The following is a 23,379-nucleotide window of genomic DNA, read 5'->3' on the forward strand; positions in this document are numbered from 1 at the left end:
TCACTCTAGCGTCGCGACTGCATTGGTTGGCGGGCTCTGCAGGGGACCCCCAGAAGATTCAGGGGTGAGAGTGTAAAAGTTGGGACCCTTCCGCCGCTAAAGCTTCGCTGAAATTATTGGCAGCTACAATGGAGGTTCCACGTAGCTGGATAGGACCTCCAGGGCTCGTATTCAGTAATCGACGTATCACAAATACTCACTCTTACATCTTCAACTTTATACCATCACCACGAAAATAAAAAGGTCGTCCTGATGGACCATCGACGACCACAATGCGTCATTTCTTTTCTTACTTGATACCCTTTTCAATTCTCTTTTGGAGCGTTGCTGTAGCTTCCGACTATTACGAACAGTTAATTCTTAAGCCATTGCCTCAATCCGCCCTCCTCGCCAGCTTCAACTTTAGATCCAACACGAGCTTGTCGCAATTCGAGGCGCACAACTTTCGATACTTCCCAAGGTCTCTGGGACAGATACTACAACATGTTGGTACAAGGGAACTGCATTTGAGGTTCAGTTTGGGAAGATGGGATGCGGAAAGTTGGGGAGCGAGGCCGTGGGATGGAACAAAAGAAGGAGGGACAGGTGTTGAGTTATGGGCATGGCTAGAGGCCGAGACTGATGAAGAGTATGCTTCCTAGACTTCATTATTAACATAAAAGTTCATGTCAACCCATACTAATGACATCCACTGGCAGAGCTGACCGTAAGTGGTTGGGCCTAACGAACGCGCTATCAGGACTCTTCTGCGCGTCACTCAACTTCATTGACGAAACGAGAACGACCCGACCCGCGATGTCTTTCCAACCTGAGGGAGATCACCCAAACTCCACATTTGCAAATATGCAACTGTTACACGGCGTGTTACCAAGAGAAGTGGTCTGTACGGAGAATTTAACCCCATTTTTGAAACTGTTGCCGTGCAAAGGAAAGGCGGGGATTTCAAGTCTACTTGACGGTCACAAACTCTTCGACGCATCATGGCAGAGTATGGCAATCGATATTCGACCTATATGTTCGGAGGGTGAAGAATGCGTGCTGCAGATTGAGCAGACTATTGATATGGTCTTGGACATCGAAAGATCCAAGCGACCTAGGGGTAAGAAATTGTTCCCCCTTTTCACTACTTCCAGTATTTAACAGAAATTAGATAACCCTATTCCACGGCCACCACCAGGTCACGATCTAAAGTGCAACTCGTCAAAACCATACAATTCCGGCGACGCGTGTTTCCCTACAGATTATGCCGAGGGCCAAGACTGGGCTCTGGATCGAGTCTTTGGCAAGGCAATAAAAGGGGCTTGTCCGTTGACTGATACAAGCATTCCTCCCGTCTGTGTTCAAGCTCCCCATAGCAGAGACATATATACTACTACTGGCGCAACCGAGATAAAAAATCCAAATGGACTCTCACGTTGCTATCAGATTCCTCCGGATTCAGATTTCTCGATGATCCTTCCTCGCCCTTCACGAGAGGGCGAGCATGCAAAACCAGACGGCAGTGATGAGATCGTGGAGCCTGAAACGCCCCTCTTGTACGCGGAGCGTAGCTTCACAGGCCATGGATATGAGCGCGGTGGAGTGAGAACAATTCTCACCAACCCAAGCCCAGACACCGAAGTTGAATTTGTCTACATGGAAAGCTTGCCTTGGTTCATGCGAATATACCTCCACACATTGAGAGCTCACCTCGACGGAGAATCTGGTTCCAAGAAAGATATCATTGAACAGATTTATTACCGGCCGGCCCTAGACCGTGTCCGGGGCTCGCAACTTGAGTTACGGATGCGTATTCCTCCAGCTAGCACAGTTTTTCTTACCTACGATTTTGAGAAATCTATTTTGCGGTACACAGAGTACCCCCCAGACGCAAACCGCGGTTTTGATGTTGCGGCGGCTATTATCACCATTCTACCTTCTGACTCTCGTAACGCGCCATCAGCAAGGCAAAAGACTTCTAATCTGCGAACCACAACACTCCTTCTCAGTCTGCCAACGCCAGATTTCAGCATGCCCTACAATGTAATCATCTTCACGAGTACGGCCATTGCCCTTGCCTTTGGAGGTTTATACAATATCTTGATACGGCGGTTCGTGGGGGCTGATGAGGCAGAGGTTGGTGCTAGTAGTCTAAAGGGTAAGATTGTTGCGGGCGTAGTCAAGTTGATAGGAAAGTTAAAAGGCGCAAAAGGGAAAGTAGAGTAAGCATTAGTTATGGCTATGTCCGGATTTTAAAATAGACTTAAACTGGTCGAGAAACGGTGTAGAGGTTCATAGCTAAAACTGGACCATGAATAAAATTATTATACTGATGCCCCTTGCTCTACCTTCTTCATCTGATTCAGTTGATGTCTGTGTTTATATCTCCCCCTTAACGCGTTGAATAAAACAGCAACTCGTGGTTGTTGCAATGCGTCACACGCTAGGTCAAATTGTTCATAGTCTATGTCATCTAGAAAGTGATCTTGAAGATAAATTACTGCTTTCTCAAGGTCACATGAACCAAGTTCACGACTCATCGTACTCCTTCTTCGAGGAGGGATTGATCTAATATTTGAATCATCAAATATCTCATCAATTAGGTTAGGGTCGTAGTGACGTTTCGGTTGTCTGCGAATGAGATGGCTAGGCGTATCTGAACTACAGGGAGGAGGCCGTTGATTGCGTGGCGAAAATGGGGAGCTATCGCCAGTTCTTTGAGATGAGCTCCTCAAAGCAAGATCATCGTTTACTTCTACTCCTCGAATGGAAGCTCTAGTTGAGATGTCTTTGGAGAACGCTTCAGCGTAGGCCTTCTTGGTCAGGCACAACAGGACAACTGAATTCGTCCCCGTCATTCTCACCGATGTAATAGTTGAACACCTGATAGTCCAGCCATCTTTTCTGTTTGGTTTTGCGCTTCGGTAGTCCGGGGCTTTTTGGTGAATAAGAAGTCATGCAGGATGTCGGGCAACCACACTATCTAGATCGAAATGCTAGGTGTTCTATATACGTGGCCATTTCTTCCTTTGACTATTTTGCCTTAGATTTAGTTGAAGGAGGTCTACTAGATGTACCGGAAGACATAGTAATTGATTTTACAGCAGTTTCGGGCGTGTCGTCAATTACTAGTAATTTTTACAAGACCACCTGGAAAACATGTTCCAGTGCATAACTGAAAGAGTTGAACATATCCAGAATTTTCATGTTTTTAACGAAAGGGAAATATGGATACGATTTGGTTCTGTGGTACAGTGGAATAAACACCTGAGTTTAGCCGTAAGACCTTCTGAATTATAAGAGTTTCCCGGTTAGGGCATCCTGTTAACTTCAGTCCTTAACGTTGGTCCCCACTTTATCGATAGATATCGTCGAGATTAACATTTCTACCTCAATCCATACCATCAAACGAACAAGTGCATCATTGATGAAAATAATATTTCATGATATTGGTTCTTGAATAAGTCCCTATACCTAGTGGTAGGTACTTTTCATCCTATATATGTGCTGCGATCTCAATGATTAAAAAAATCTATATACTTCAAAAATAAAGACGGATCCGTCCGTCGATCGACAAGTAGGTATATATATGTCTATACCTTATACCGAGAACGCCTTGCTGCTTTTGTACACGAACGCGACTGATACCTGCGACCCAAAAGAATGTCAATGATTTCCCTCCTTCAACGTTCAACTACTGGAGCGCGGCCCCGAGAGTATACGTTGAAGAACGGAAGTAGTCCTGCATCCGACCCATCATGACGGGATTCGGCACATAACCCCATACTTGGGGTTGATACGCCTGCTGCCACCTTACTTCCCCTATCCCTTTCGACTCCAGATACTCTGCGGCATCGGGCTGCGTCGTGATCGTATCGAAACTCGATCGCTTGCTGCTAGCATATGACGAGCGATACGAATCGGCTGTGCTAGCTGTAGAGGAAGTGGATTCTCGGCGACGATGTCTTCTTCGCCGATGGAGGAACTCGTCTTCGGCGACCTCGGGCTCTGGATCCGGTGTGGGATCTGTCTGCACGCAAGCGTCTGCGTAACGCGACTTTGGTTTTGCTTCTACTTTTTCTTCTACCCTTGCTTCCACCTTGGATGGCGCTTGTCTGTGCGCGCCCTTAGTACCATCGCTGTGACAGCCGCAAGTACAGTTGTCATCCGCGACCACCACGGGTGCCGGCCTCGGGGATTTCGCCGGTGCAGATGGTGTGCTCCTCCGTTTGGGACTCGGCTGCTCCTTAAGCACGCCTAGGTCATCGTGTCCATACACTAAACTGCGCGGCCGCATGGCCCACGACCTCCTCTGTTGGTTGAAGGCTAGCGGGACAAGCGCTATTTTGCGCAACTTATCCGCTGATGACGATCTGCTATGGCTTGCAGGTGGCTTGAGATGTGGGCCAGGTAGATGATCCACTGTGGGCGACGCAGACGGTAATGTGCTCGATCGCGGCCGCTCATCCGCTTCTCCCCGAGAAAGCCCTCGCGGTCTTCCTGCTTGCTGCCTCGGTGACGTGGCGAAGCTATCGCCGCTGAGTGTCATGGCCCGTCGGAGCCGTTGCTGCGGCCCTGGAGGCTCGCTGCGTACCTCCCCATTCCTATCGGAAGCCCAGAACGTGTTTTCGCCGGAGAGTATCACCTGTAAAGTCTCGAAATGCCTCGTGCTACCGTCGGCCGGGAATAGCCAATCTTGGAGAGGTTTTGGGAGTCCATTTGAGCCTAGAGAAATTCGCCGGTTGTTTAGTATGCAAGCCTTTTTGAGATGACGAAAGAGGCTTTAGACCTACGTTGCCTATATTCCCCCGACCGTGTCTTCCAGCATATGTAATGTTGTCCGCAAGATCCGAGAGCTGTCACAACCAGCTGTTCTACCCCGTCCGACTCGCTGGTGTCGTTTGCTAAGTCTTGCAAGATATCCGCGAGCATTATTTCCGAAGTCGTTTACCGTCGCCCAGTCGCAGTGTTATTACATGGCATTCCTTGCCCACACATTCAACCAATTCGAATCTTATTTTTATTTGGCCAGCCGTTTTTAGAAAGTAACGAGTGTGTAACAAACAAACACACGCGCGAAGATCATAGTATACAAATTAGATTATGTTTTCGATCCCGAGACTTCCCAAGAATTGGTCACGGCGATACTGCCAGCCAGCTGGCTCCTGATCAACAAAGACGTTGAGTTGAAGCTTGCGTTGGGAGCGAAAGGCAAACGCATGATTATCGATGCACGGGGGCAGGGTGAGACGCCAAAGTCCTGGAAAACAGCTGATATGGACCCAGCGTTGCATCTGAAACCGCAGCAGAGGATCCACGAACACGCCCCATCGCGACTCACTATTGCGCACGCCGTAGACCCCCATGGTCCAGGCTTACCTATTCGAATAGGCTCGTATCGACAGCTACCTAGCTACATTCAATGTAGATTACTATGGTAGCGCCAAGACATTTCATGATAAATCATCGTGAAGCCCGAACCGAAATTGCCAAGAATATCCACTAAAGCTTCTTTGGGAGTTTAAGTGAACTGATCGAAACCTGGAATAGGTAGAAGCACAGACCGTTGGAACAGCAAACAAGGCATCGTGAGTTATTACATGTAGGTATTCTATATATCATTAAAGGCCTGCCTATTATATGACGGCTCTGCTATTTACTTTGTATCTACATCGTCTTTCGCCTTTTCGGTGTGAGGTTCATCCTCAACGTATGGCTTCTTGTACCCTGGTTGTCCCGACTCGTCGGAAAGTTCGTCCAATGTGTCAAGCCTGTCGACGACTGAACTAGCTGCAGTGACAGATGCGGTGTCACTAAGGTTATCTGCTTTCCTCGCTGAAGACCAGAATGAGATGTTGTCAGTTGCTACACTAGGTGAATGAGGGATACCTGTCGGATGCTCAGTAGATCCAGGGTCGAGGTGCAGATTGCTTAGGTCGAGACTTCCCCGCACTGTGTTTCCGCTCTGATCATCTATAGCCTCGCTGTCGCGTCGTTTTTGCTCTTGCTCCTCCTCTTGCTGCTTCTGTTGTTCTAGTTGTTGCTGCCGTTGCCGTTCCGCGGCTTCCATCTCCTCAGCTTCCCTGCGGATAGTCTCCTGCCGTTCCTCTTCTTCTCTCTGAGTCTGTTCCTTGTGTTGCTTCATCTTCTCATCTAGAGTCTGCGCTGCGGTCGGGTCAACTTGGGGCTTGCGCTCCTTCTTCTCCCGTCGGGTCAGCTCAACCTCGAGCACCCTTGTTCCCATCGGAACTTTGGTAACTAGACCATCGTCGTCTCGGTCAAAGTAAAGAGCCCAGATTCCTGGGAACTCTTCTACTGCGACGAACCCTTCCCAGCTCTCTAAGATCAGACGCCGGTCCTGCCGGGTGCAATCGAAGGGTCCAGTAATATGGGGTTGTGCGTCGGCACGGACGCCATACTTGACTTCGTACGTGTCCTTGTCCACATATATCCAGTTTAGCATAGGAGGGTCGTCGCTGATAGTGCTGACGAGGCCCTCATATGGCTTGTCAGGATATGGCAAGTAGTATCCCGCAAATGGATGTCCATAATCTATCGGGCTTGATTGAACTTCCTCAGCTGATGAAGCCTCAGTGGTGATGTAAACCTATGGTGTTCTTATATGAGCGATGTGTCTTATCATTCTTCAGTGCGATTGAAGGCTTACCTTGTTGTCTTTAAGAACAACTATCTTGCCATCTATGTCACGGCTTCGGATCGACGGCCTGACACACGATACGATAAGGTTACAACGGCGAGATCGGTGTTCTTCGCGTTTATTCTTGGATTGACTTTGACGAATGGCCTCTTGCGTCCCCAGTAACGCAGGGCAGATTGTGATAGCTAGGATCATAGGCAACGCCATAGCGACTTCTTCGAGTGTTTCTTGAAGAGTCTTCCCTTCTTGGACTGGAACTTTGAAAAATTGTTCCGCGCGGATGTTGGACGACATTAGTCCCCTTGCTAAAATTCTAATAAACGATGTCGGTAAAAGTTACACGTAGGAAGAAGAAAAAATAGCATTAAGGTTGATGTTTCGAAGAGAAGTCGAGGTCCGGCTCGAGATAGGCGAAATGTTTCTCAAAACAAGACAGATTCAGGCAAGTTGCCACGAGAGCTCTAAAACTTTGTTGATTTCAAAGCCCTTGCAGTGGACGACGCTCCCATTGCAGTTAAGACTCCCTATTCCCCGAGGTGTCATGCCATTCTCAGATCAGATCTAGACGCTATCAGGTCAGACAGGGGTGAAGCGAGACCCTTTCATGTTTGAGGCTCTACGCTTTGATCCAGGGTCCACCACACCCAATCCACCCCCCCGCGGACGACAAGCAATAAGATTACGGCGAGTCTTCACTGTAACTCTCACAAGGAATAATTGGACGACTTCCATCGTGCCATATCGGACGAGGATGTTACATCGAAGTGTAAAGGATTGGGATTTGCGTCGCAGTGAACACGACATAGTAGTTGGCGTTTCGTGCGGAAGGACGACGAGCCCCGGTAAAGTCTGGAGAAATACAGTTGTTTGCCACGGTCTGTGCTAGGTCTTAGAGATATATAAGTCAGTTCTCAACTCAATCTTGAAAACTCGATCTCACCATCCAGCATCAACAACTTCATCTTCACAACTTCAGCCGGCCTGATCATTTCAATTCTTACATATCATTATTCAACTTTTTTTGAGATCTCCTTTTGATCAATCCGAAAAACATCATTCAAAATGGCTACTCCCAGCACGTAAGTTTAAATCCTTGCTTCTTCGGCAATGAACCTAGTCTAACATGTTTCGTTTTTAGTACCTCCGCTATCCCCATGAAGAACAACGTCGCATACAACAGCGACTCGGAATCAGATGGCCAAGCCCGTGGTGGCCGTCGCCCTGCCAACCAGCTCCAGACCTCTCTACCTCAGCTACCCACCTCAGTCGGTCTAGCTCAGCCAGCAGGTAAGGCGCACTTTCATGAATATCTATTACGCAATGGCTAACAGTTCTTAAAGGTTCTCTGCTGAAGGGCGCCACTGATGACAACGGCAACCAGAAGGCCGCCGCTCTCCTAGTCGGTATAAAGCTCGACTTGGAAGCTGAGGTCCACTTGACTGCCAGAGTCCGTGGTGACATCTGTGTTGGTCTCTACTAAGGGATTTCACCATCATGAAGGCGCGAAACATTCTATTCATTGAAGACAAGCATAGCAAGAGCGGTAGCAACTGCAGGAATTGAAGCAGGAAGCGGAGCACACAAGATACCCCCCATTTTTGCATGGATTGTTCAGAGTCTGGCTGGAGCCGTCCCAACTCCAGCGCCTTACGCCAAACGCGTCGCGGGCTGGCTGGCCGCCGCGGGGCATGGTAGATAATAATACGACGATTTGGAGATCTCACTCGGGCTTCACCGCCATTCTGCTCCATAATGTGAATGTGATTGGAAAATGAACTCTTAGATCGTGAGATTTGCGTGCGTGGCTGTGGATAATATGGTCCATTATTAAGTTAACGGACCCTAGACTCCTCAACCTCTCCTTACTCTAAGAGGAACTTAATTACCTCCATAAGTACATAATATCATAAGCTTGAATACCTAGCGATGGTACTTGACAGGGTAGACATGTGTCGTTGACTTCCACGTTGTTGAGATATTATTTTAGTAGCTGAAATCGGATCCGAAATAATAGGGGCTAATTTTTGACGTTCCTAGTGTTGCTGTGCAACCTCAATGAACACTTCATACAACCGTCTGCGATAACAGTCATTGACATTATTAAGTAGATGTAAGCTACTGCGCGAAAATTGAGGAAATGCACAGCTATACCACCCATATATGCAATAGCTCTGAATAGTCACAAGTTATTGTACCGGAGTGGCAGCCAATATACGACCAACACAATCACCGAAACCCACCTTCTCACCTGGCTTCCCGCATATACCGCGCATTACTACTGTATCTCCATCTTTAAGAAATCGGCGTACGTCCATACCATAAAGCATAACATCTTTCTTCCCTCCTTCGCTCAATTCCAAGAGACTTCCCTTTTCGTTCGGAGTGGGCCCACTTATAGTTCCGGTACCAAGAATGTCTCCAGTTCTCATCGGACATCCACCAAGAGAGTGATGCGCAATCATTTGCGGAAACGACCACATGAGATACTTGGAGCTTGTCGTGGATATCGTGGTCGCATCCCCTTGCGGAGCTGTGCTGTGTTAGTATTGGGTCTGATTTGATAGGGGATCATAATACGTACTTATCAAATCAACTTGCAGCTCAATATCGAAGATACTTTCTTTCTTATTTTCATTCAAGTATGGCTGCAGCGGCGTCCAATTGTCAAGACATTTGGTTCGGAACGGATCCAGTGCATCTGCCAGAACAACCCAGGGGCTAATGGTAGTAGCGAAATTCTTCCCATTGAAAGGTCCTAACGGAATATATTCCCAAGTCTGAATGTCGCGCGCACTCCAATCGTTTAGGATCACATATCCGAAAATATGGTCCTCGGCATCCGTGACTTTGATTGAAGAACCCATCTCATTCGGGGTTGAAATGAAGCATCCTAGCTCTAGCTCAATATCAAGACGTCTGCTAGGAGCTGTGGTGGGTTGCTTCGGCTCCGCCGTGGGGTCGATGATGATCTGGCCGACAGGGCGCTTGATTGGCGTACCCGAGACTACGATGCTGGAAGCCCGTCCATGATATCCGACCGGGAGATGTGTGTAATTGGGCTGTAAAGCTTTTTGAGGACCGCGGAACAATGCCCCAACGGAATAGGCGTGATGAAACCCGGCATAGAAATCTGTGTAGTCCCCTATGTTCATAGGTAAGTGCATTTTCACATTCCGCTGGGAGAGCAGAGCCTTCTCCCGAAGTTCCGCATTGTCCTTTAGGGCTTCTGGCCGGGACGTTTCGCTAGATAATAAATCTTGAATGGTTTTGCGAATTTCTCGGTGGACTGGTCGACCTAGCGCTGCGAATTCATTTAACGTGGGCTTTGAGAAGATGCCCGGGTGATTTTTCAATGCGGGAAATACGTCATGAAAAGTCGCATGAGAAGACAAGGCTTTTAAGTCGAGGACATGAATTCCGATGGCGATGGCGGCATGTGGCGCGGGGTCGGCGGATGAGCTGACGATACCGAACGGGATATTGGCTAAGGAAAAAGGGGTATCGGGAGAGACATCAGGAACCCACGTTGATGCCATGTTGAAATTGTCTGCTGTTGGAAATTCTCATGAGAAGCAATTCGTTACAATGAGTTGCTCTATCATATCATGTGTTATGAAGCGACATAAAATAAATTGTGTTGGCGTTGAACTATTAGGGGTCTGTAGCTATCCCGCCATATGCCGAGAGAATACCGATAGAAGCCGTTGATTCCTCGTTATGATCAAAGATTCAATTGTTCCAATCATTGTTTTACATACATATAAATATGTATCAATCCGTGCTTACCGAAACTCTACCAAGAAATAGAAATTGGGGTGAACATTGAAGTAAACTTCCTTCACATTTTCTAGTAGCAGTTTCCTCTGCATCGCAAATCAATCTGGCAGCTACCACATATCAATATTTATGTCATGAATTGTAGCAATATGACGCATTCATCAATTGTGACTTCCAAGGAAGTGCAGCTTGACAGCACTGGCGAGTGTAAGAGATATGCCCCGAATGTTACTTGAACACATTCATACTTTCATTCATCCAAACACCATTTAATAACGTCTTTGGCTATTTACATCGGCCCAACTCTCCTTTAGCACTTCACTCTCCGTTTCTAGGTCTTTATATTTTAGATGACTGGTTTGATTTCTCACCATGGATTTTATTATGTTTTTTGGTGATGTGAGCGACATCCCGGACAATGCCACTATTCGTCATGCTTCGTTGTCTGTGCTGGCGAGACACTTCCAAGGATTACGAGAAGCAAACATAATCCCCTGGCAAAAAATATCCTCGTATATAAATACGCGTATCAATTCTGAAGCCTTACCACCTACTGTCGCACAAGTATTCCTTACCACCTACGATAACGAACATGTCATTGCCACCGCTCTTCGCCAGGGTGTTTCGGCTTCTATTCGACGGGTGGCCATGGATTGCTTCAAGAAAAAATGCCGATCGAGCGAATTCTCACACATGTGGGCCGCTATAGGTAGAATACCCGGATTGATAGCCTTGATGTCAACCATGTCAGTGCGTGACGTAAATCGTCTATGCCGATGTATTGGAGAATGCACGTCCAAGAAGCCAACAGCCGGTCGACGTGAGAAGGTCTTTACAGACTTGCTTAAAGCGTTGCGCAACACCGATGGCAGTATCCCTCTTGTCCCAAAGAATCCCGATACAAGACCTCTAGATTTCTGCTACAACAAGATCCTTCCTGCATGCGAGCCGCATGTCATCTTTGACGAAATCACTAAAATCGAGAAAATTAGGAAAATGACCGATTGCGCGACCATAAAAGGCTACGTAGACAATTTCAACGACGCTATATTCCCCGAGAATGGAATAGGCAAGAAGATGACACCCTACAAATTCGTTCTCGATGGCAATGATGTCCAATTTTCTCTAAATATCCTGATGAGATTGTCTTTCAATCACGATTCGCTTAAGATCAACGCAGATAACCTTATCCAGGACCTCGCTCGTCCCCTAGCTAGGCGCCTTCATAATCGAAGAGAAGGTGACTACCTACAAGAACCTTTCTTCGACTCACTCATCGACTGCATTAGAAAAGAACCCAGCATTGCAAACGGGCTGGATCATTCAATGATATCATACGCCATTAAAGCGTGGGACCGTGCTTACGGGAGACGAGAATGTATAAAGCAGCATCTTGCGACCCTAGTGCAGCTTGCGACAAACGACCACCAGTGGACGTTGGGTGAAATCGCGAACGAGTTACAGCATGTTAAACCTAGCTTGCGAGCTCAACTTTTTAGACTCTTACTTGGAAATGCGAGACCTTTCAGAGTGGCTATCGACACTTCTTTTGGCGCCGATCGTGAGGCTCTCAGATCTCTAGGCAAAGCCTGGCCGCCTAAACTTTTCTACCTCCTCCCTAGCCGCATATCGCTTCGTCTTTTCAAGGTCCTCAGCTCAATCCACCCAAATGGAAAATTTATCGCCAAGGATCGCGGCGCAGAGAAAGGCATGGAATATGTCAATCATGATCATATGCAGTACGGCGATTCAGACATGCTTTTTGCTTTACTGCGGTCGAGGCGACATTACAACAACCCCTACAACATGACTCTACCTGTAGAGACACATAATATTCTCCAACAACGAAAATATAAAGCTATGTCTATACGCAATGAGGAAGAGATGGCAAGCTGGATCCAGTCAATTATTCGCTTATCTATTGCATCTGGATCATTGTTTTTATACGAAGATACCGTACTCTGGGCACGGCAATTCGATGGAAACCCGGTAGTCGCTAAAATGCTGTTGTCTAGTAGTACCTTATTATCACAAGAGGGCTTAGATATCTTGAGTGGAATATCCCGACCTTTACTCAAGCACTATTCTTCATTACATCAGCTCCAAGAGAACGTTGAGCGAGCGAACCGAGTGCTAATGCAGCACGTAGAAATGCTTTCTTCACGCTACGAATCGGCCTCAATTTTACTGCAAAACATGTTCAACGTATTTCTACTGCCTGCGTATGTAATTCAACGAAGAATGGAACGGCTACGTGCCTTTAAAGCTCGCACAAGACTATCCGATGATGAAATCTACGAGTCGGTATGGGAACCAAGTATCAGTATGCTACTAGATACCGAGCGCCTTTTACTCAAAATAGGCGATAAATACTCTTTTCTGAACAAAATCCGGGGCCCGTTGAGGCATTTATCCCTTCCAAATAAACCCGAGCTTCATATCCGCAGATTTCTCGATGTACTGGGAGAATCGCGCGATAAGCTCTGGCAAGAGTACCGAGCAGAGATAAACCCCATAGTCGAAGGTCTTGACGTACCTTGGCCGAAAGGTCTCCCTATTCAAGCCCTGGTGTCACACAAACTCTCCAATTGGAAAGATATGCCCTATATCGAGTTACGAGCGGGAGGAGTCTTGTTTGCACCAGGAAGAACGTTGATATCTCCTATACCGATGCAATCAGAAGAGAGAGCTGCTATAGGACCATTTGTGGACGATTTCATATTCGCCTTGCAGGTTTTCGTATCGGCAGTGGATGAAGGCCCTGAACGAGAAAGCAGGGTTCTGCAAGCCTGGGACCATGCCGTAGCGAATTTTAGCAGCGAACAAATGTCTAAGAAACAGGCACTATGGTACTGGAAACACATTTTCTCGTTAGCCCCCAATGTTAAGCTGCCACATCCAATAGCATCATTATTTAAAGTCTCCTATCTTCAATTTCCGGAACATAATCGCTCTACAGTTTTCAAATGGAACCCAAACCAGGAGCTCGTGCAACTTCTACCAACACCGACCATCATCCAACCCCCAGAGAAGCTGCCCGGATCTTGTTTAGAATGTATGCTTATGGTTCATAAAACAGGATCCTCCAAAACTGTTTATTCGCCTTTCCAATTTTGCGATGCAGAAACCATTCAAACTATGAGTACCTCGTCCATTTGGGATGTCTGGAGCTCAAGAGGCACCATCCCTTCAGAGGGTACAGATTGCGCTATCGCAATTACGGTGGCATTTTTAAATGTAGTGTATGGATCAAACTTCTCCCTGTTCGAACGACCATTTCCATCTAAAGACGACATTCGGTTCCCTGCTTTTCGCTTGGATGAGAAATTTCTGGAAGATGAAAGCAATCTGGGAAAACTGAGCTCGATATTGCGGATCTTGGAACACCTCTCACCATGCATCCCCGGAACATTATTCCAGGGGCTTGCCAGGTCAATATGGAAGCGCTTACATGCCGAGGAAAAGGAAGACCCGGAGATACTCAAGGCTGCTATAGGGGTTGTGAAAATAATTTTACGTGGAGACCATCCGGACGCTGCCCACGAGTTCATAATAAAGGGTATATTGAAACCCCAAGAGAACAACTTATAGCGTAGTTGTTTCCTTAATACTAGCTTCCTTCGGCGTCTATCCACATATGCAATCCAGGATTTACTCGACAGCTTATGTTCAGCAATCAGCAATAAACTTCGAATGCATCAGCGCGCAAGAAAGTCGCAAGCAAGGAACAACAAGCCACCAGCACCAGCACTTGTCACGGTCGCAACGATCAAATTATTCACCCGATTGTTATGCGAGACCGAATATGTGGATCAAATGTTTGCTTGCCGAAATCTTGCTCGTTTGTTAGAAAATTCTACGGATCTAGACATTCGAATTGCAATCGTGGAAAGTCTATTGAGCGTCAAGTCTACAATGAGAAGGGAACAAGTATTCCTAACTGTTATACATATTCTGGAAGAGCACGCGGTACCCATAGCTGCATCCATCAATGAACGCCAACCACCTACTGAGGCTGAATGGATCAAGGCCGAGATGGAAGAGGGACCTCTACCTAAAGTGTATGAAAACAATCCAACACTTGACCTAGCGCCAATGTTGAAATTGCTTGTGGAGGCAATCCCACCACTTTCTAAAGGCAAGGACAACGTTAACAACCTACTCAATGCAATATGGATGAAAAGAATCATAGTTCCAATTCTGAACCGCTCGGCTTTCAATCATCGACGATGGACCGCTTTATTCTTGAAGCGTAACGAATTTACACTTTCAATTGACAACTTGCCTATGTTACCATCGAATCCAAAAGTGCTCGCCGATATGTTCACGGCATATCCCAGGTCTTTCTTCAACTATCCCTTCGAAATAATCAGAGATATAGTGAAGATAAATATAGCCCCGAGTAGAGATATCGTTTTCGTCAACGAGGCTATCAGAAATAACGTTGATCTCTGTCACTCCAACGCTGGGAGACACTGGCTCTCTGTCTGGAATACGACGGGGGATGCCTTCAACCTTGGAGTTTACCAATTTGCGGATATGATGCTCAACGAGACAATAAACCTCTCCGATAGACGGTTCTGTGGCAGTACGATCGACCTAACACGCCTTTTTATGTTTGATGTGACCAAGACATTTCTTTTTATGCCTGACATATCCTATTACAATACGGCCATAGAAAAAATCGGCTTTCACAAGCGTATCTACTCACTGGAAACCCGTGAACTCTTTATATCGAACTGCATTCCTCTTTTAGAGGATTGCATTACATATATCAATTACATACGCGAGCATTACAAGGCTCGGGAGACGTTTAGCCTTCCGGAGGTTCTTCCTATAGAACTAGAAATACTTAAAGGGAAGCATTGGCATGAAGCTTCTAAAGCTCCTCCTTCGGCGGATATCCGAGAATTTGCAATAGACGTCATATCTCTAATCCAGGGTATTTTAGACAGAAAGATTCCATCATACGCACATAACTGGACGTTACTCAAGCGAGCTGCAATGCAACAATTCCACAAGAAGTACTTCATATCTCTGGCTATTGAGTTTTGCTCGTTGAGCAAGATTGAGACCGAGGATCGAGTTGAGGACTACCTACGCCTCGACCTGATACAAGACTTACTTTCTGAAGCGGAAGACCCCGAGGATGAAGCCTTGGATAAATACTTAGGGGAACAGTTAGGGGCGTACTTGAGAGATTGGAGGTCTGATCCGGCGGAATTCATTCGTATGAAAGTAGAGTCAATCATAGAGACCCTGCTGAGTCGCTAAACGGGGCTTAATATGGAGTTGGATCATGAGTAAGCGTAGTCCGTCATTTCTTTTGAGAAGCGTTCGATTTGTAAATGAAAAGCGAACTTATTTGATTAGAGAAATGAGAGATCACTGGCTCAATATTTGATTCTCTTCATACGCGTATCGATTCTCTACAGTTGGTTGAAGGCGTATGTATAACTGGGTCGCATGAGTTTGCGCCAAAGGCCGGACGTCCGAAACACGAGATGCTGTGTGATATATTAAAGTTGGATCGGCCCTACAATTACACGCGTGGAACCAATGACAATACGCGCGTTGTCAGAACCTAGTACTGACGTCGCCATCGACCGTTCTCGGATACTGGAGGCTGGATGGGCTGACGGGTAGAGCTGGCCGAGGAGGAAAAATATTACTTGGAGTCACACGGGAATCCGGGATAAGCAAAAGGGACAGCAGTGCCTAGCGAATGGGCACATCCTGGTAACAGCCCAAGCTGCATCGTGCGTATCCTAATGGGGCTTGTACGACTGATGCCTATTTTCATTGGGTTGCAAGGTTCTCCTGAGCCCTGAACCCGACCGCGAAAACGAACGAGCCGCCATGGCGTCTAAGAATGCATTGCGGAATCACGGCACTAGAAACTACCGCGAGGACTGGCTCAATGATTTCCTTTCCATTACTCGTAAATAAAAAAAAAACACTATCCGAATGCACGACATTACAGCCGACCTCCAGTAGTGCAGCAATAGTCGCCCAGCTCCATGGCTCATGGGCCGAGATGCAAAAGGACGATCTTGTCAACCCAGCGCCAACTTGCTTTCGGAATTTATGCCCCGTATCCTTTACCGTAATACCCGCGTTTGACCTGTGGATTCTGATCCACGGGATGCTGTCGTGGAGAGCAGGTTTCTATGATTAACGTTGGCTTGCTAAATTTTCAGATTGAAACTACTGTCTACCTTGTAGGTACCTGGCGATCCTGCTTGGAAATATGTCGATTGCAGTAGCGCCTGTAGCTGTGTTTGTGCCGTCGGATCTCGAAGCGGGAGATTATGCGTTATCGTATAAATATGGCTGTTCTATGATTTCTTCCGAACTGACGGGGGAGAATCTGCAGTCTTCGGCTTGACCCTCTCTTACCTTACTGCAATCATTTAGAAAATACATATCCATTCGTTATTACCTTCTTATTTATGCCTCTCTCCTTGGCATTCTTGCGTAAAAGCATCATTGTCTTGAATACCTTTCTGCAATACCACCCCATTTGTGATACACATATCTACTTCTAATACGCTTTGATCGACATGAAGACTACTACTATACTGATTGGCCTCGTCGCCCCTCAGGCTCTTGCCTATCCTGGCATGGGTCGCACTCTAGCTCAAATCCAGTCTCATCGCGATAATACTATAGTGAAAAGATCTACAGAGCTCCTCGGCGATCTCAAAACTACGAAAGACCAAGACTTAACACCCGCTGGGTCATCCATCAAGTCCGTCCTCGGAGGCGGGAGTGCTATAGCGGATGGTAGCACGTACAAGCCTCTCGGCGATCTTGCATCTGACACATGCAAGAAGTCCACGTTATGCGTCTGGTATCATATCGTCCAAGATCTCAAGGTAGCCTTCACCGATAGCACTGGCTGCACAGATCTGGCTCGTGGCGCAATTCGTCAGGGATTCCACGATGCCGCGGCTTGGGATAAGGACTCCTCCCATGGGGGTGCCGACGGATCTCTTCTCCTGAGCGACGAGATGTCTCGTGTCGATAACTTGGGGCTTGAGGATATCGCAGCTCAGACCAAAGGCTGGTACAGCCAGTACAAGGCATATGGCATTAGCATGGCCGACTTGATACAGACTGCCGCCATGACTGCGACAGTATCTTGTCCTGGAGGGCCCCGCATCAAACATTTCGTTGGCAGAAAGGACGACAGCAGAGCAGCTCCTACCGGAAAGCTTCCGTTTCCATACCAAGATGCCGACGCCCTAGTCAGGCTCTTCGCGGCAAAGACGTTCACGTCGAACGACTTGGTCGCTCTGGTCGGCGCTCACACCGCATCGAAGCAGAAGTTCGTCGATACGAGCCGCAAGAATGCTCCGCAAGATAGCACGCCTAATGTCTGGGACACCAAGTTTTACTCGGAGACTATTGCCGGGGATAACAAAACCATCTTGATCTTCCACAGCGATAAGAGCATCTCCTCCTATTCAGGAACCCAGGCGCAGTTCAAGTCCTTTGCCGGTTCAAATGGCAAATCCCTTTGGTCTCCTGTGAGTAGCCCCTTTTCGGTAGTGATGTTACGACATAGCCTGACTAATATTTCTGTAGGCATATGCTCAGGCATACTTTCGCATGAGCTTTCTTGGGGTTAACAACTTGAACAACCTCACGGATATCAGCCAAGTCATCCCTTTGTCACAATAGGGGTTACACGATTGCTAGTTCGTGGCTTTCTTACGCGATGGACATTTATGAGTTCTATGTTTTCCTATGTCTAAAAGTATTTTCACGATATATTTAATTACGCCATATATTTACATGTCTGTATGATACTCTGTCTATATTTTCACGTTTTCATCTGCTTCGCTACTCGGTTTCCCTCCCGTTCTGGTTAAGACTGTATCTGGCATCCTTAGATACAACCTGGGTTTCACTAGACTGCATATGATAGACTAAACGTTTAAGTTTTTCTCTATATAGGTACCTACTCAAAGATATGTACCTAGGAGAGATAGTTACTAAATAAGAGACTGCACCCCTTAATTGCTCCTTTAATTTGACTCATCATCACGTACGAAGATTTATGTTAAAAATTTCGACCATCAGCCCCGTGCGTTCCTTAGTGCGTATAAGCAATTACTTCATACTGTATTAAGTGTAGCTAAAACCGAGACCCGATAGTGACCTATCGGATAAATTCTGGTCAATAAATGCTATAATCTCAGCTTTATTAGTGAGTTTGGCCACTGAAGGAAAACGCGACACAGTGAAAAAGCATTCAATTTTACACGGCTTTGGACCATCAGCGCTTGCAGCACATCGTGGTAACAATGATCCTTCGGTTGTGTTTCTTACTAAATATATGCGAAACGAGTATCCATATGACACAGTAAGTTGATATTCAGTTCATTAATGCATTCATTCATACGAAGAATACATACATACTACCTGGGTACATAGGTACTAAGTAGTCAGCTAGTACGGTATGGTACCTACTATTAAGTACATACCGAACACACTCTGAAAACGATGAAAAGAATCAGCCTTTGAACCTTAGGTGCCTACCTATTTTGGACCTGCCTAATGTATGTCAGATTAAAAACGACTTTTTTTAAGACATCACCTTGTCATTAGGAAACGGACGGTTGCTAGCATGAGTAACTTGTGTGAGGCGGGTGGCTTTTGAGAAACGGGTACCTACCTCCTAGCACCTACCTATAATTAGTGGACCTATAGGTTATGGATCCCACCAAATAAGCCACTTAAGCCACCCCCTTTTCAGCTGCTTGACGGCATATTTACAATATCGCTTTTCACTACCTAATTGGGCATCACCTTCAACCGAAAATTTTCTTTGTTTTCGATAAGTCTCTTCTCGACGACCACGGCCTCTGCGAATAGGCCTGCTTCATCGAGTAGATCTAGGACGTCGTACGGGGCTCCTTCATTGGCCGCACGGTCTATATGGCAAAGAACGGCTAGATATTCTTTTACGGGAGCGTGGATAGCAAATTGAGTCAATCCCACACATATCCTTGCCCACGTTTCCGCCCATTTCCCATCTACAGTGCCTAGTGCCTCTCGAAATTCGATTGTGCCCGGTCTCGTTAGGCGTTGATTGTGATTTCGACATGCGTATGCTCTGAGGTTATAATTAGGTCTATCGCCAGCGCGTAGCAGCCACTCTATCATGCATGAACTCACACAGGAATATATCTCTTGGACTCCAGCAAAGACACCAATGTCATCCTCCGCTTTATCATCTAGGACCGAGAACATCGTTTGGTTTGGATCTTCGGGGGTGTATACAGGATATGCGAAACGAGGGGTCTTGCGGTCCCGCGTTGACACATATGGGGTCTTTGGCATGGCATCCCAGCTGCCTTTGTCTGCCGCATACTTCTCAACTTGGATGTCGATATCTAAATTACCATCAGATGACGAAGGCGTGATGTTTCTATTATTTCCGCTCGCTGATCTATCATTGGGGTCTTTCATGAAGAACGGTTCGAAGTCATGTTGGACTCGAGTCGCTTCATAAGCCCTTAGATGACGAGGGTCGTGATATTTCTCTCTCCAGCTCACAGGTGACTCCCCATGTCTCGTGCTCCCACCAAGATAATTGCAAGTCGATAAATGAGTCTGATTATCATCATCCCGAATCAAACCATGAGCAAGGTTACTTCTTTCTCGAATACTCTGACACCAGAAGTTAGTTCTCCTATGTGGAGGATGTATGCAAGCGAGGAGAGGATCGGCAGCCCAGAATAATCCAGCAACCCGTTTTACGTGGTCAAGCGGCATTAATTCGCTGCCATCTCCTACATGGACGTGCAACCCACAAGTATTATTGACCATAATCCTATAATTTGATCTTAGCAGATCCAGGGTGTATCTGATTAATTGAAACGACTCATCGGATGCTCGTTCAACTGGCGATACGATCTCCATCCCAGACCATTTATAATCTCCTTCGATACTGCTCACAGTTTCGTCTGATTTGATTCTCCATTGATCATATATCCCCTCCATTAGGTCGGTAGGTAGGCCATGTTTTTTAAGTATGTCGGTAAACGTTTTAAATATTAACTTTGTGATCTTCTCTTCGCCTACAACAGTGCCCTCATCATAAGCTTTCTTAAGACTTACAGGGCACCTAAGTATCGGAGGTAGCGTACTAGCAATCGCTTGATGGGGATCAGGTTCATCATCCCACAGCCATGCGACGATAATCTCGAGTTCCACGCCAAATGTGCGCTTCCGTTCTCCAGGAAAGTCTTGATTCTGAGTAGACATTGTAAGCTCTTTATTCTTTTAAATAGTTAGATATTTGCATAAAAAATCAAGTGGTGTTAAAAAAAAAGTGGTTCAAGCTCTTATTATGTGTCATATATGACTAAAATTCGACTCTTTGTTAGGAAGAATCTGTTCTCTAATTGATTTCCGGTTTGAAAGACATTGCATCTTACAATAGAATTGCTATGATACATTGGTAGTCTTCAAATATTTGATTGTAAAATCACATAGGTACCTATGATCGTCATTGGTCAGTAAAAATCTAGGTACTTCTAAAAGGGGAACTACCTAGTACCTACCTACGTAGTATGCTAATGATTGCCCGAATCTAGGGCCTCAGTAGGTAGTTCGTAGGAGGTAAGAATAAGTGAACAATAGCCCTCAATAGTGCCTAGTATATATGATATATAATGCTTTGTCTCATTCATGGAATACATCGCCATTTATACACAATGGCTACCTGGGTAAGTAAACAAAGAAAACAGCAATTTGTTGTTATTATACACAACCCTTTCCGCATCCGGTGATTGAGAAAATGGTGTATACTAGGTACCTATCGCCGCCATGACTTGCAGTCAACGAAGAATAGCTCAACGTATTGGCTAATATCACAAATATCCAATATCCAGGTAGTTTGATTTCGAATAGTCAATATTGCCAAATGGAGATTCCCGGCCAAGATAAAGTTCCCCCGAGACACCTTGAAGAAGTCAAGCGTGTCAAGGGCTATTTCAACAACACGAATAAGCCCAGTTTTAAATTTAGAAAAATCATAGGAACCGGTGCGCGAGGGTTCGCTGTAGAGATGGGGATGGAAGACGACTCTAGTGAATCGCCGAAGAGACCATCACTAATAAACCCACTATTCGGCATACCTAGACCACCCACTGGACCATTGCCTTCGTTTTTTGATCCATTACCTCCATCATTTGACCGACCGTTGTTTGGACAATCTTTATTTAGACCCTCATTTGGTGGAAACTCATTCGATGGACCATCATCATTTGTATCGCCTTTCAATAGGCTACCATCAAATGACCCGCCAATAGAATTGGAAAGGTTGGAACGATTCGTGATGAAAAGAGCATTCGAGAGAAAGGATGATGAAACAATTGTCAGGGAAATTGAAGTTCTCCGGGTAGGCACCTATAAGAGTTGATCACTTATGATGAAGAAATACCTAATTAGTTTGACAGAGACTCCAAGGGGCCCAAAATATCCAACAGCTATATCATTTGCCGGATGCTGAAGAAAGTCTCAAGCTAGAGTACTTGCCAGGCCCAACATTATTCACGGAATGGATACCAAACGGCCAGATTCGAGATTTGATAATGACAAGACCTGAATGGGGCCACCCATTGCCAAACCGAATGCTCTGGAGGTGTTTTCTATGCAGTGAGTTTCCACCTAAGTACCTAGTACCTAGTATATATCTGAATCCAAGAGAATTGACACTCTCATTACAGTGTGCCATATGCTCATCGCCATGGCTTGGCCCCCGGATGGGAATCTAGATGCACATTCGGCTAGGCCAGAGCTACCACCGATGGACCCATCTGGTGTCCGCCCACAAAAGTCGACATTGAGACACAACGATATCAATATCGGGAATAGTAAGAAGTCCTAGTTTCACCATGTTATGGCAATTATCTTACTTATACCACGCAACAGTTATGTTCGGAGATTTCGATTTAACTGCACATCGATCTGTGCCAATTCTCAAGCTGATTGATTTTGGACAAGCTAGCTATTCAGCTCCACCTTTTATGTGAGTAATTTGACAGTCTATGGGAAAGAGACCGTGTACTAAAGCTCATTTAGATATACAGAGGAAGCAGCCGTCAGACAAAATATGGCAAGAATTGCTGAAGTGATGATCAACTTAATAGGGGGTACAGTCAACATGACGATGAGAGGGAGTGCAAACATGGAAGTAACTACGAATGGACAGACACAGGTTATAAGATCAAGAGCAAAGGACTTAGATGGGCTTGATAGAAGGTACGGGGCAGACAATGCCACCATGCAGAGGCATATGGAGTGGGTGGGGAATTTGGATATCGATCTTAGAAATCTTTTGGTACGGTGCTTGGCAACTGACGAAGCGATGCGGCCAGGACTCGAAGATTTATACGAGGAAGTTCTGCGGAATGTTACAGAGAAGACTCGAGCATCTTATGCCGGTAAAAGATGGCAAGATAATGAATCAGACGAATCATTACGTAGAATTTCGAAGGCTTTGATTATAAACCGCCAGCAATAAACATAGTATACCTACGTTGGTAGCAGATATTATAGAATTGGTTAAGCCTAGATTGGTGTTTATGGAAGGTATGTAAAATAGGATTAGTAGTTGTGGTTATAAGAAGGATACGCTTCATCAATGAAGTGATAAATACGATTCTACCTATTTCAAGACTTCAACTGGTTTTATACGGCTTCGGCTAACTTATACAGGACTCAAATCTACTAGGTAATTAGGTACCTAGTATTCATTGTGATTTAAACTCGATGATTTTTAACTATTAAGAGATGAATTTTCAACGGAAAATAGGGGATGAACAGGATTAATCTGGCCCTTTTACTGTAGTAACAATTATCACCTATGGTCCTTTATACTGCACTCGCGAACGCACCTGGTAGGTACTGGCAAAATACCGGTAAACTATAACGGCCTTGGTTCAAAG

The 23,379-nt window shown here is 46.0% G+C and overlaps 10 protein-coding genes across 10 annotated transcripts; 6 read left to right on the forward strand and 4 right to left on the reverse strand.

The window, feature by feature from the left end:
• Nucleotides 1-129: 129 nt before the first annotated feature.
• Nucleotides 130-2,319, forward strand: GGS22DRAFT_155065 (Gpi16 subunit, GPI transamidase component). The gene is made up of 3 exons (XM_047960137.1): nt 130-628; nt 699-1,099; nt 1,151-2,319. The coding sequence occupies exons 1-3, from the start codon at nt 273-275 to the stop codon at nt 2,203-2,205; spliced, it is 1,812 nt and encodes a 603-aa protein (XP_047821923.1). The 5' UTR covers nt 130-272; the 3' UTR covers nt 2,206-2,319.
• Nucleotides 2,320-3,214: 895 nt separating this feature from the next.
• On the reverse strand, nt 3,215-4,993 carry GGS22DRAFT_93195 (uncharacterized protein). The gene is made up of 2 exons (XM_047968454.1): nt 4,773-4,993; nt 3,215-4,704 (listed from the first exon to the last, which is right to left on the reverse strand). The coding sequence occupies exons 1-2, from the start codon at nt 4,909-4,911 to the stop codon at nt 3,674-3,676; spliced, it is 1,170 nt and encodes a 389-aa protein (XP_047821924.1). The 5' UTR covers nt 4,912-4,993; the 3' UTR covers nt 3,215-3,673.
• A 642-nt stretch (nt 4,994-5,635) lies between these two features.
• On the reverse strand, nt 5,636-7,624 carry GGS22DRAFT_197951 (uncharacterized protein; the record flags this gene model as incomplete). The annotated part of the gene is made up of 2 exons (XM_047966061.1): nt 6,647-7,624; nt 5,636-6,586 (listed from the first exon to the last, which is right to left on the reverse strand). Exons 1-2 carry the CDS (start codon nt 6,929-6,931, stop codon nt 5,636-5,638), a joined length of 1,236 nt encoding a protein of 411 aa, XP_047821925.1. The 5' UTR covers nt 6,932-7,624.
• Nucleotides 7,625-8,360, forward strand: GGS22DRAFT_93182 (uncharacterized protein). The gene is made up of 3 exons (XM_047968453.1): nt 7,625-7,716; nt 7,776-7,924; nt 7,978-8,360. The coding sequence occupies exons 1-3, from the start codon at nt 7,700-7,702 to the stop codon at nt 8,115-8,117; spliced, it is 306 nt and encodes a 101-aa protein (XP_047821926.1). The 5' UTR covers nt 7,625-7,699; the 3' UTR covers nt 8,118-8,360.
• A 354-nt stretch (nt 8,361-8,714) lies between these two features.
• GGS22DRAFT_155074 (Fumarylacetoacetase) lies at nt 8,715-10,270 on the reverse strand. The gene is made up of 2 exons (XM_047960138.1): nt 9,219-10,270; nt 8,715-9,167 (listed from the first exon to the last, which is right to left on the reverse strand). The coding sequence occupies exons 1-2, from the start codon at nt 10,171-10,173 to the stop codon at nt 8,824-8,826; spliced, it is 1,299 nt and encodes a 432-aa protein (XP_047821927.1). The 5' UTR covers nt 10,174-10,270; the 3' UTR covers nt 8,715-8,823.
• Nucleotides 10,271-10,674: 404 nt separating this feature from the next.
• On the forward strand, nt 10,675-14,088 carry GGS22DRAFT_197955 (uncharacterized protein). The gene has a single exon (XM_047966062.1). The coding sequence runs from the start codon at nt 10,787-10,789 to the stop codon at nt 14,003-14,005; it is 3,219 nt and encodes a 1,072-aa protein (XP_047821928.1). The 5' UTR covers nt 10,675-10,786; the 3' UTR covers nt 14,006-14,088.
• A 19-nt stretch (nt 14,089-14,107) lies between these two features.
• GGS22DRAFT_197957 (uncharacterized protein) lies at nt 14,108-15,732 on the forward strand (the record flags this gene model as incomplete). The annotated part of the gene is made up of 1 exon (XM_047966063.1): nt 14,108-15,732. One exon carries the CDS (start codon nt 14,108-14,110, stop codon nt 15,686-15,688), a length of 1,581 nt encoding a protein of 526 aa, XP_047821929.1. The 3' UTR covers nt 15,689-15,732.
• Nucleotides 15,733-16,785: 1,053 nt separating this feature from the next.
• Nucleotides 16,786-18,181, forward strand: GGS22DRAFT_93234 (putative class II peroxidase). Its single transcript, XM_047968455.1, has 2 exons — nt 16,786-17,946; nt 18,005-18,181. The coding sequence occupies exons 1-2, from the start codon at nt 16,978-16,980 to the stop codon at nt 18,098-18,100; spliced, it is 1,065 nt and encodes a 354-aa protein (XP_047821930.1). The 5' UTR covers nt 16,786-16,977; the 3' UTR covers nt 18,101-18,181.
• Nucleotides 18,182-19,216: 1,035 nt separating this feature from the next.
• GGS22DRAFT_197959 (putative amidoligase enzyme-domain-containing protein) lies at nt 19,217-20,692 on the reverse strand (the record flags this gene model as incomplete). The annotated part of the gene is made up of 1 exon (XM_047966064.1): nt 19,217-20,692. One exon carries the CDS (start codon nt 20,690-20,692, stop codon nt 19,217-19,219), a length of 1,476 nt encoding a protein of 491 aa, XP_047821931.1.
• Nucleotides 20,693-21,353: 661 nt separating this feature from the next.
• Nucleotides 21,354-22,955, forward strand: GGS22DRAFT_185478 (uncharacterized protein; the record flags this gene model as incomplete). Its single annotated transcript, XM_047964331.1, has 5 exons — nt 21,354-21,830; nt 21,889-22,087; nt 22,159-22,305; nt 22,364-22,460; nt 22,514-22,955. 5 exons carry the CDS (start codon nt 21,354-21,356, stop codon nt 22,953-22,955), a joined length of 1,362 nt encoding a protein of 453 aa, XP_047821932.1.
• Nucleotides 22,956-23,379: the final 424 nt, after the last annotated feature.

Source organism: Annulohypoxylon maeteangense (assembly GCF_022496945.1).
Source record: "Annulohypoxylon maeteangense strain CBS 123835 unplaced genomic scaffold GGS22scaffold_3, whole genome shotgun sequence".
Taxonomy (NCBI): Eukaryota; Fungi; Ascomycota; class Sordariomycetes; order Xylariales; family Hypoxylaceae; genus Annulohypoxylon; species Annulohypoxylon maeteangense.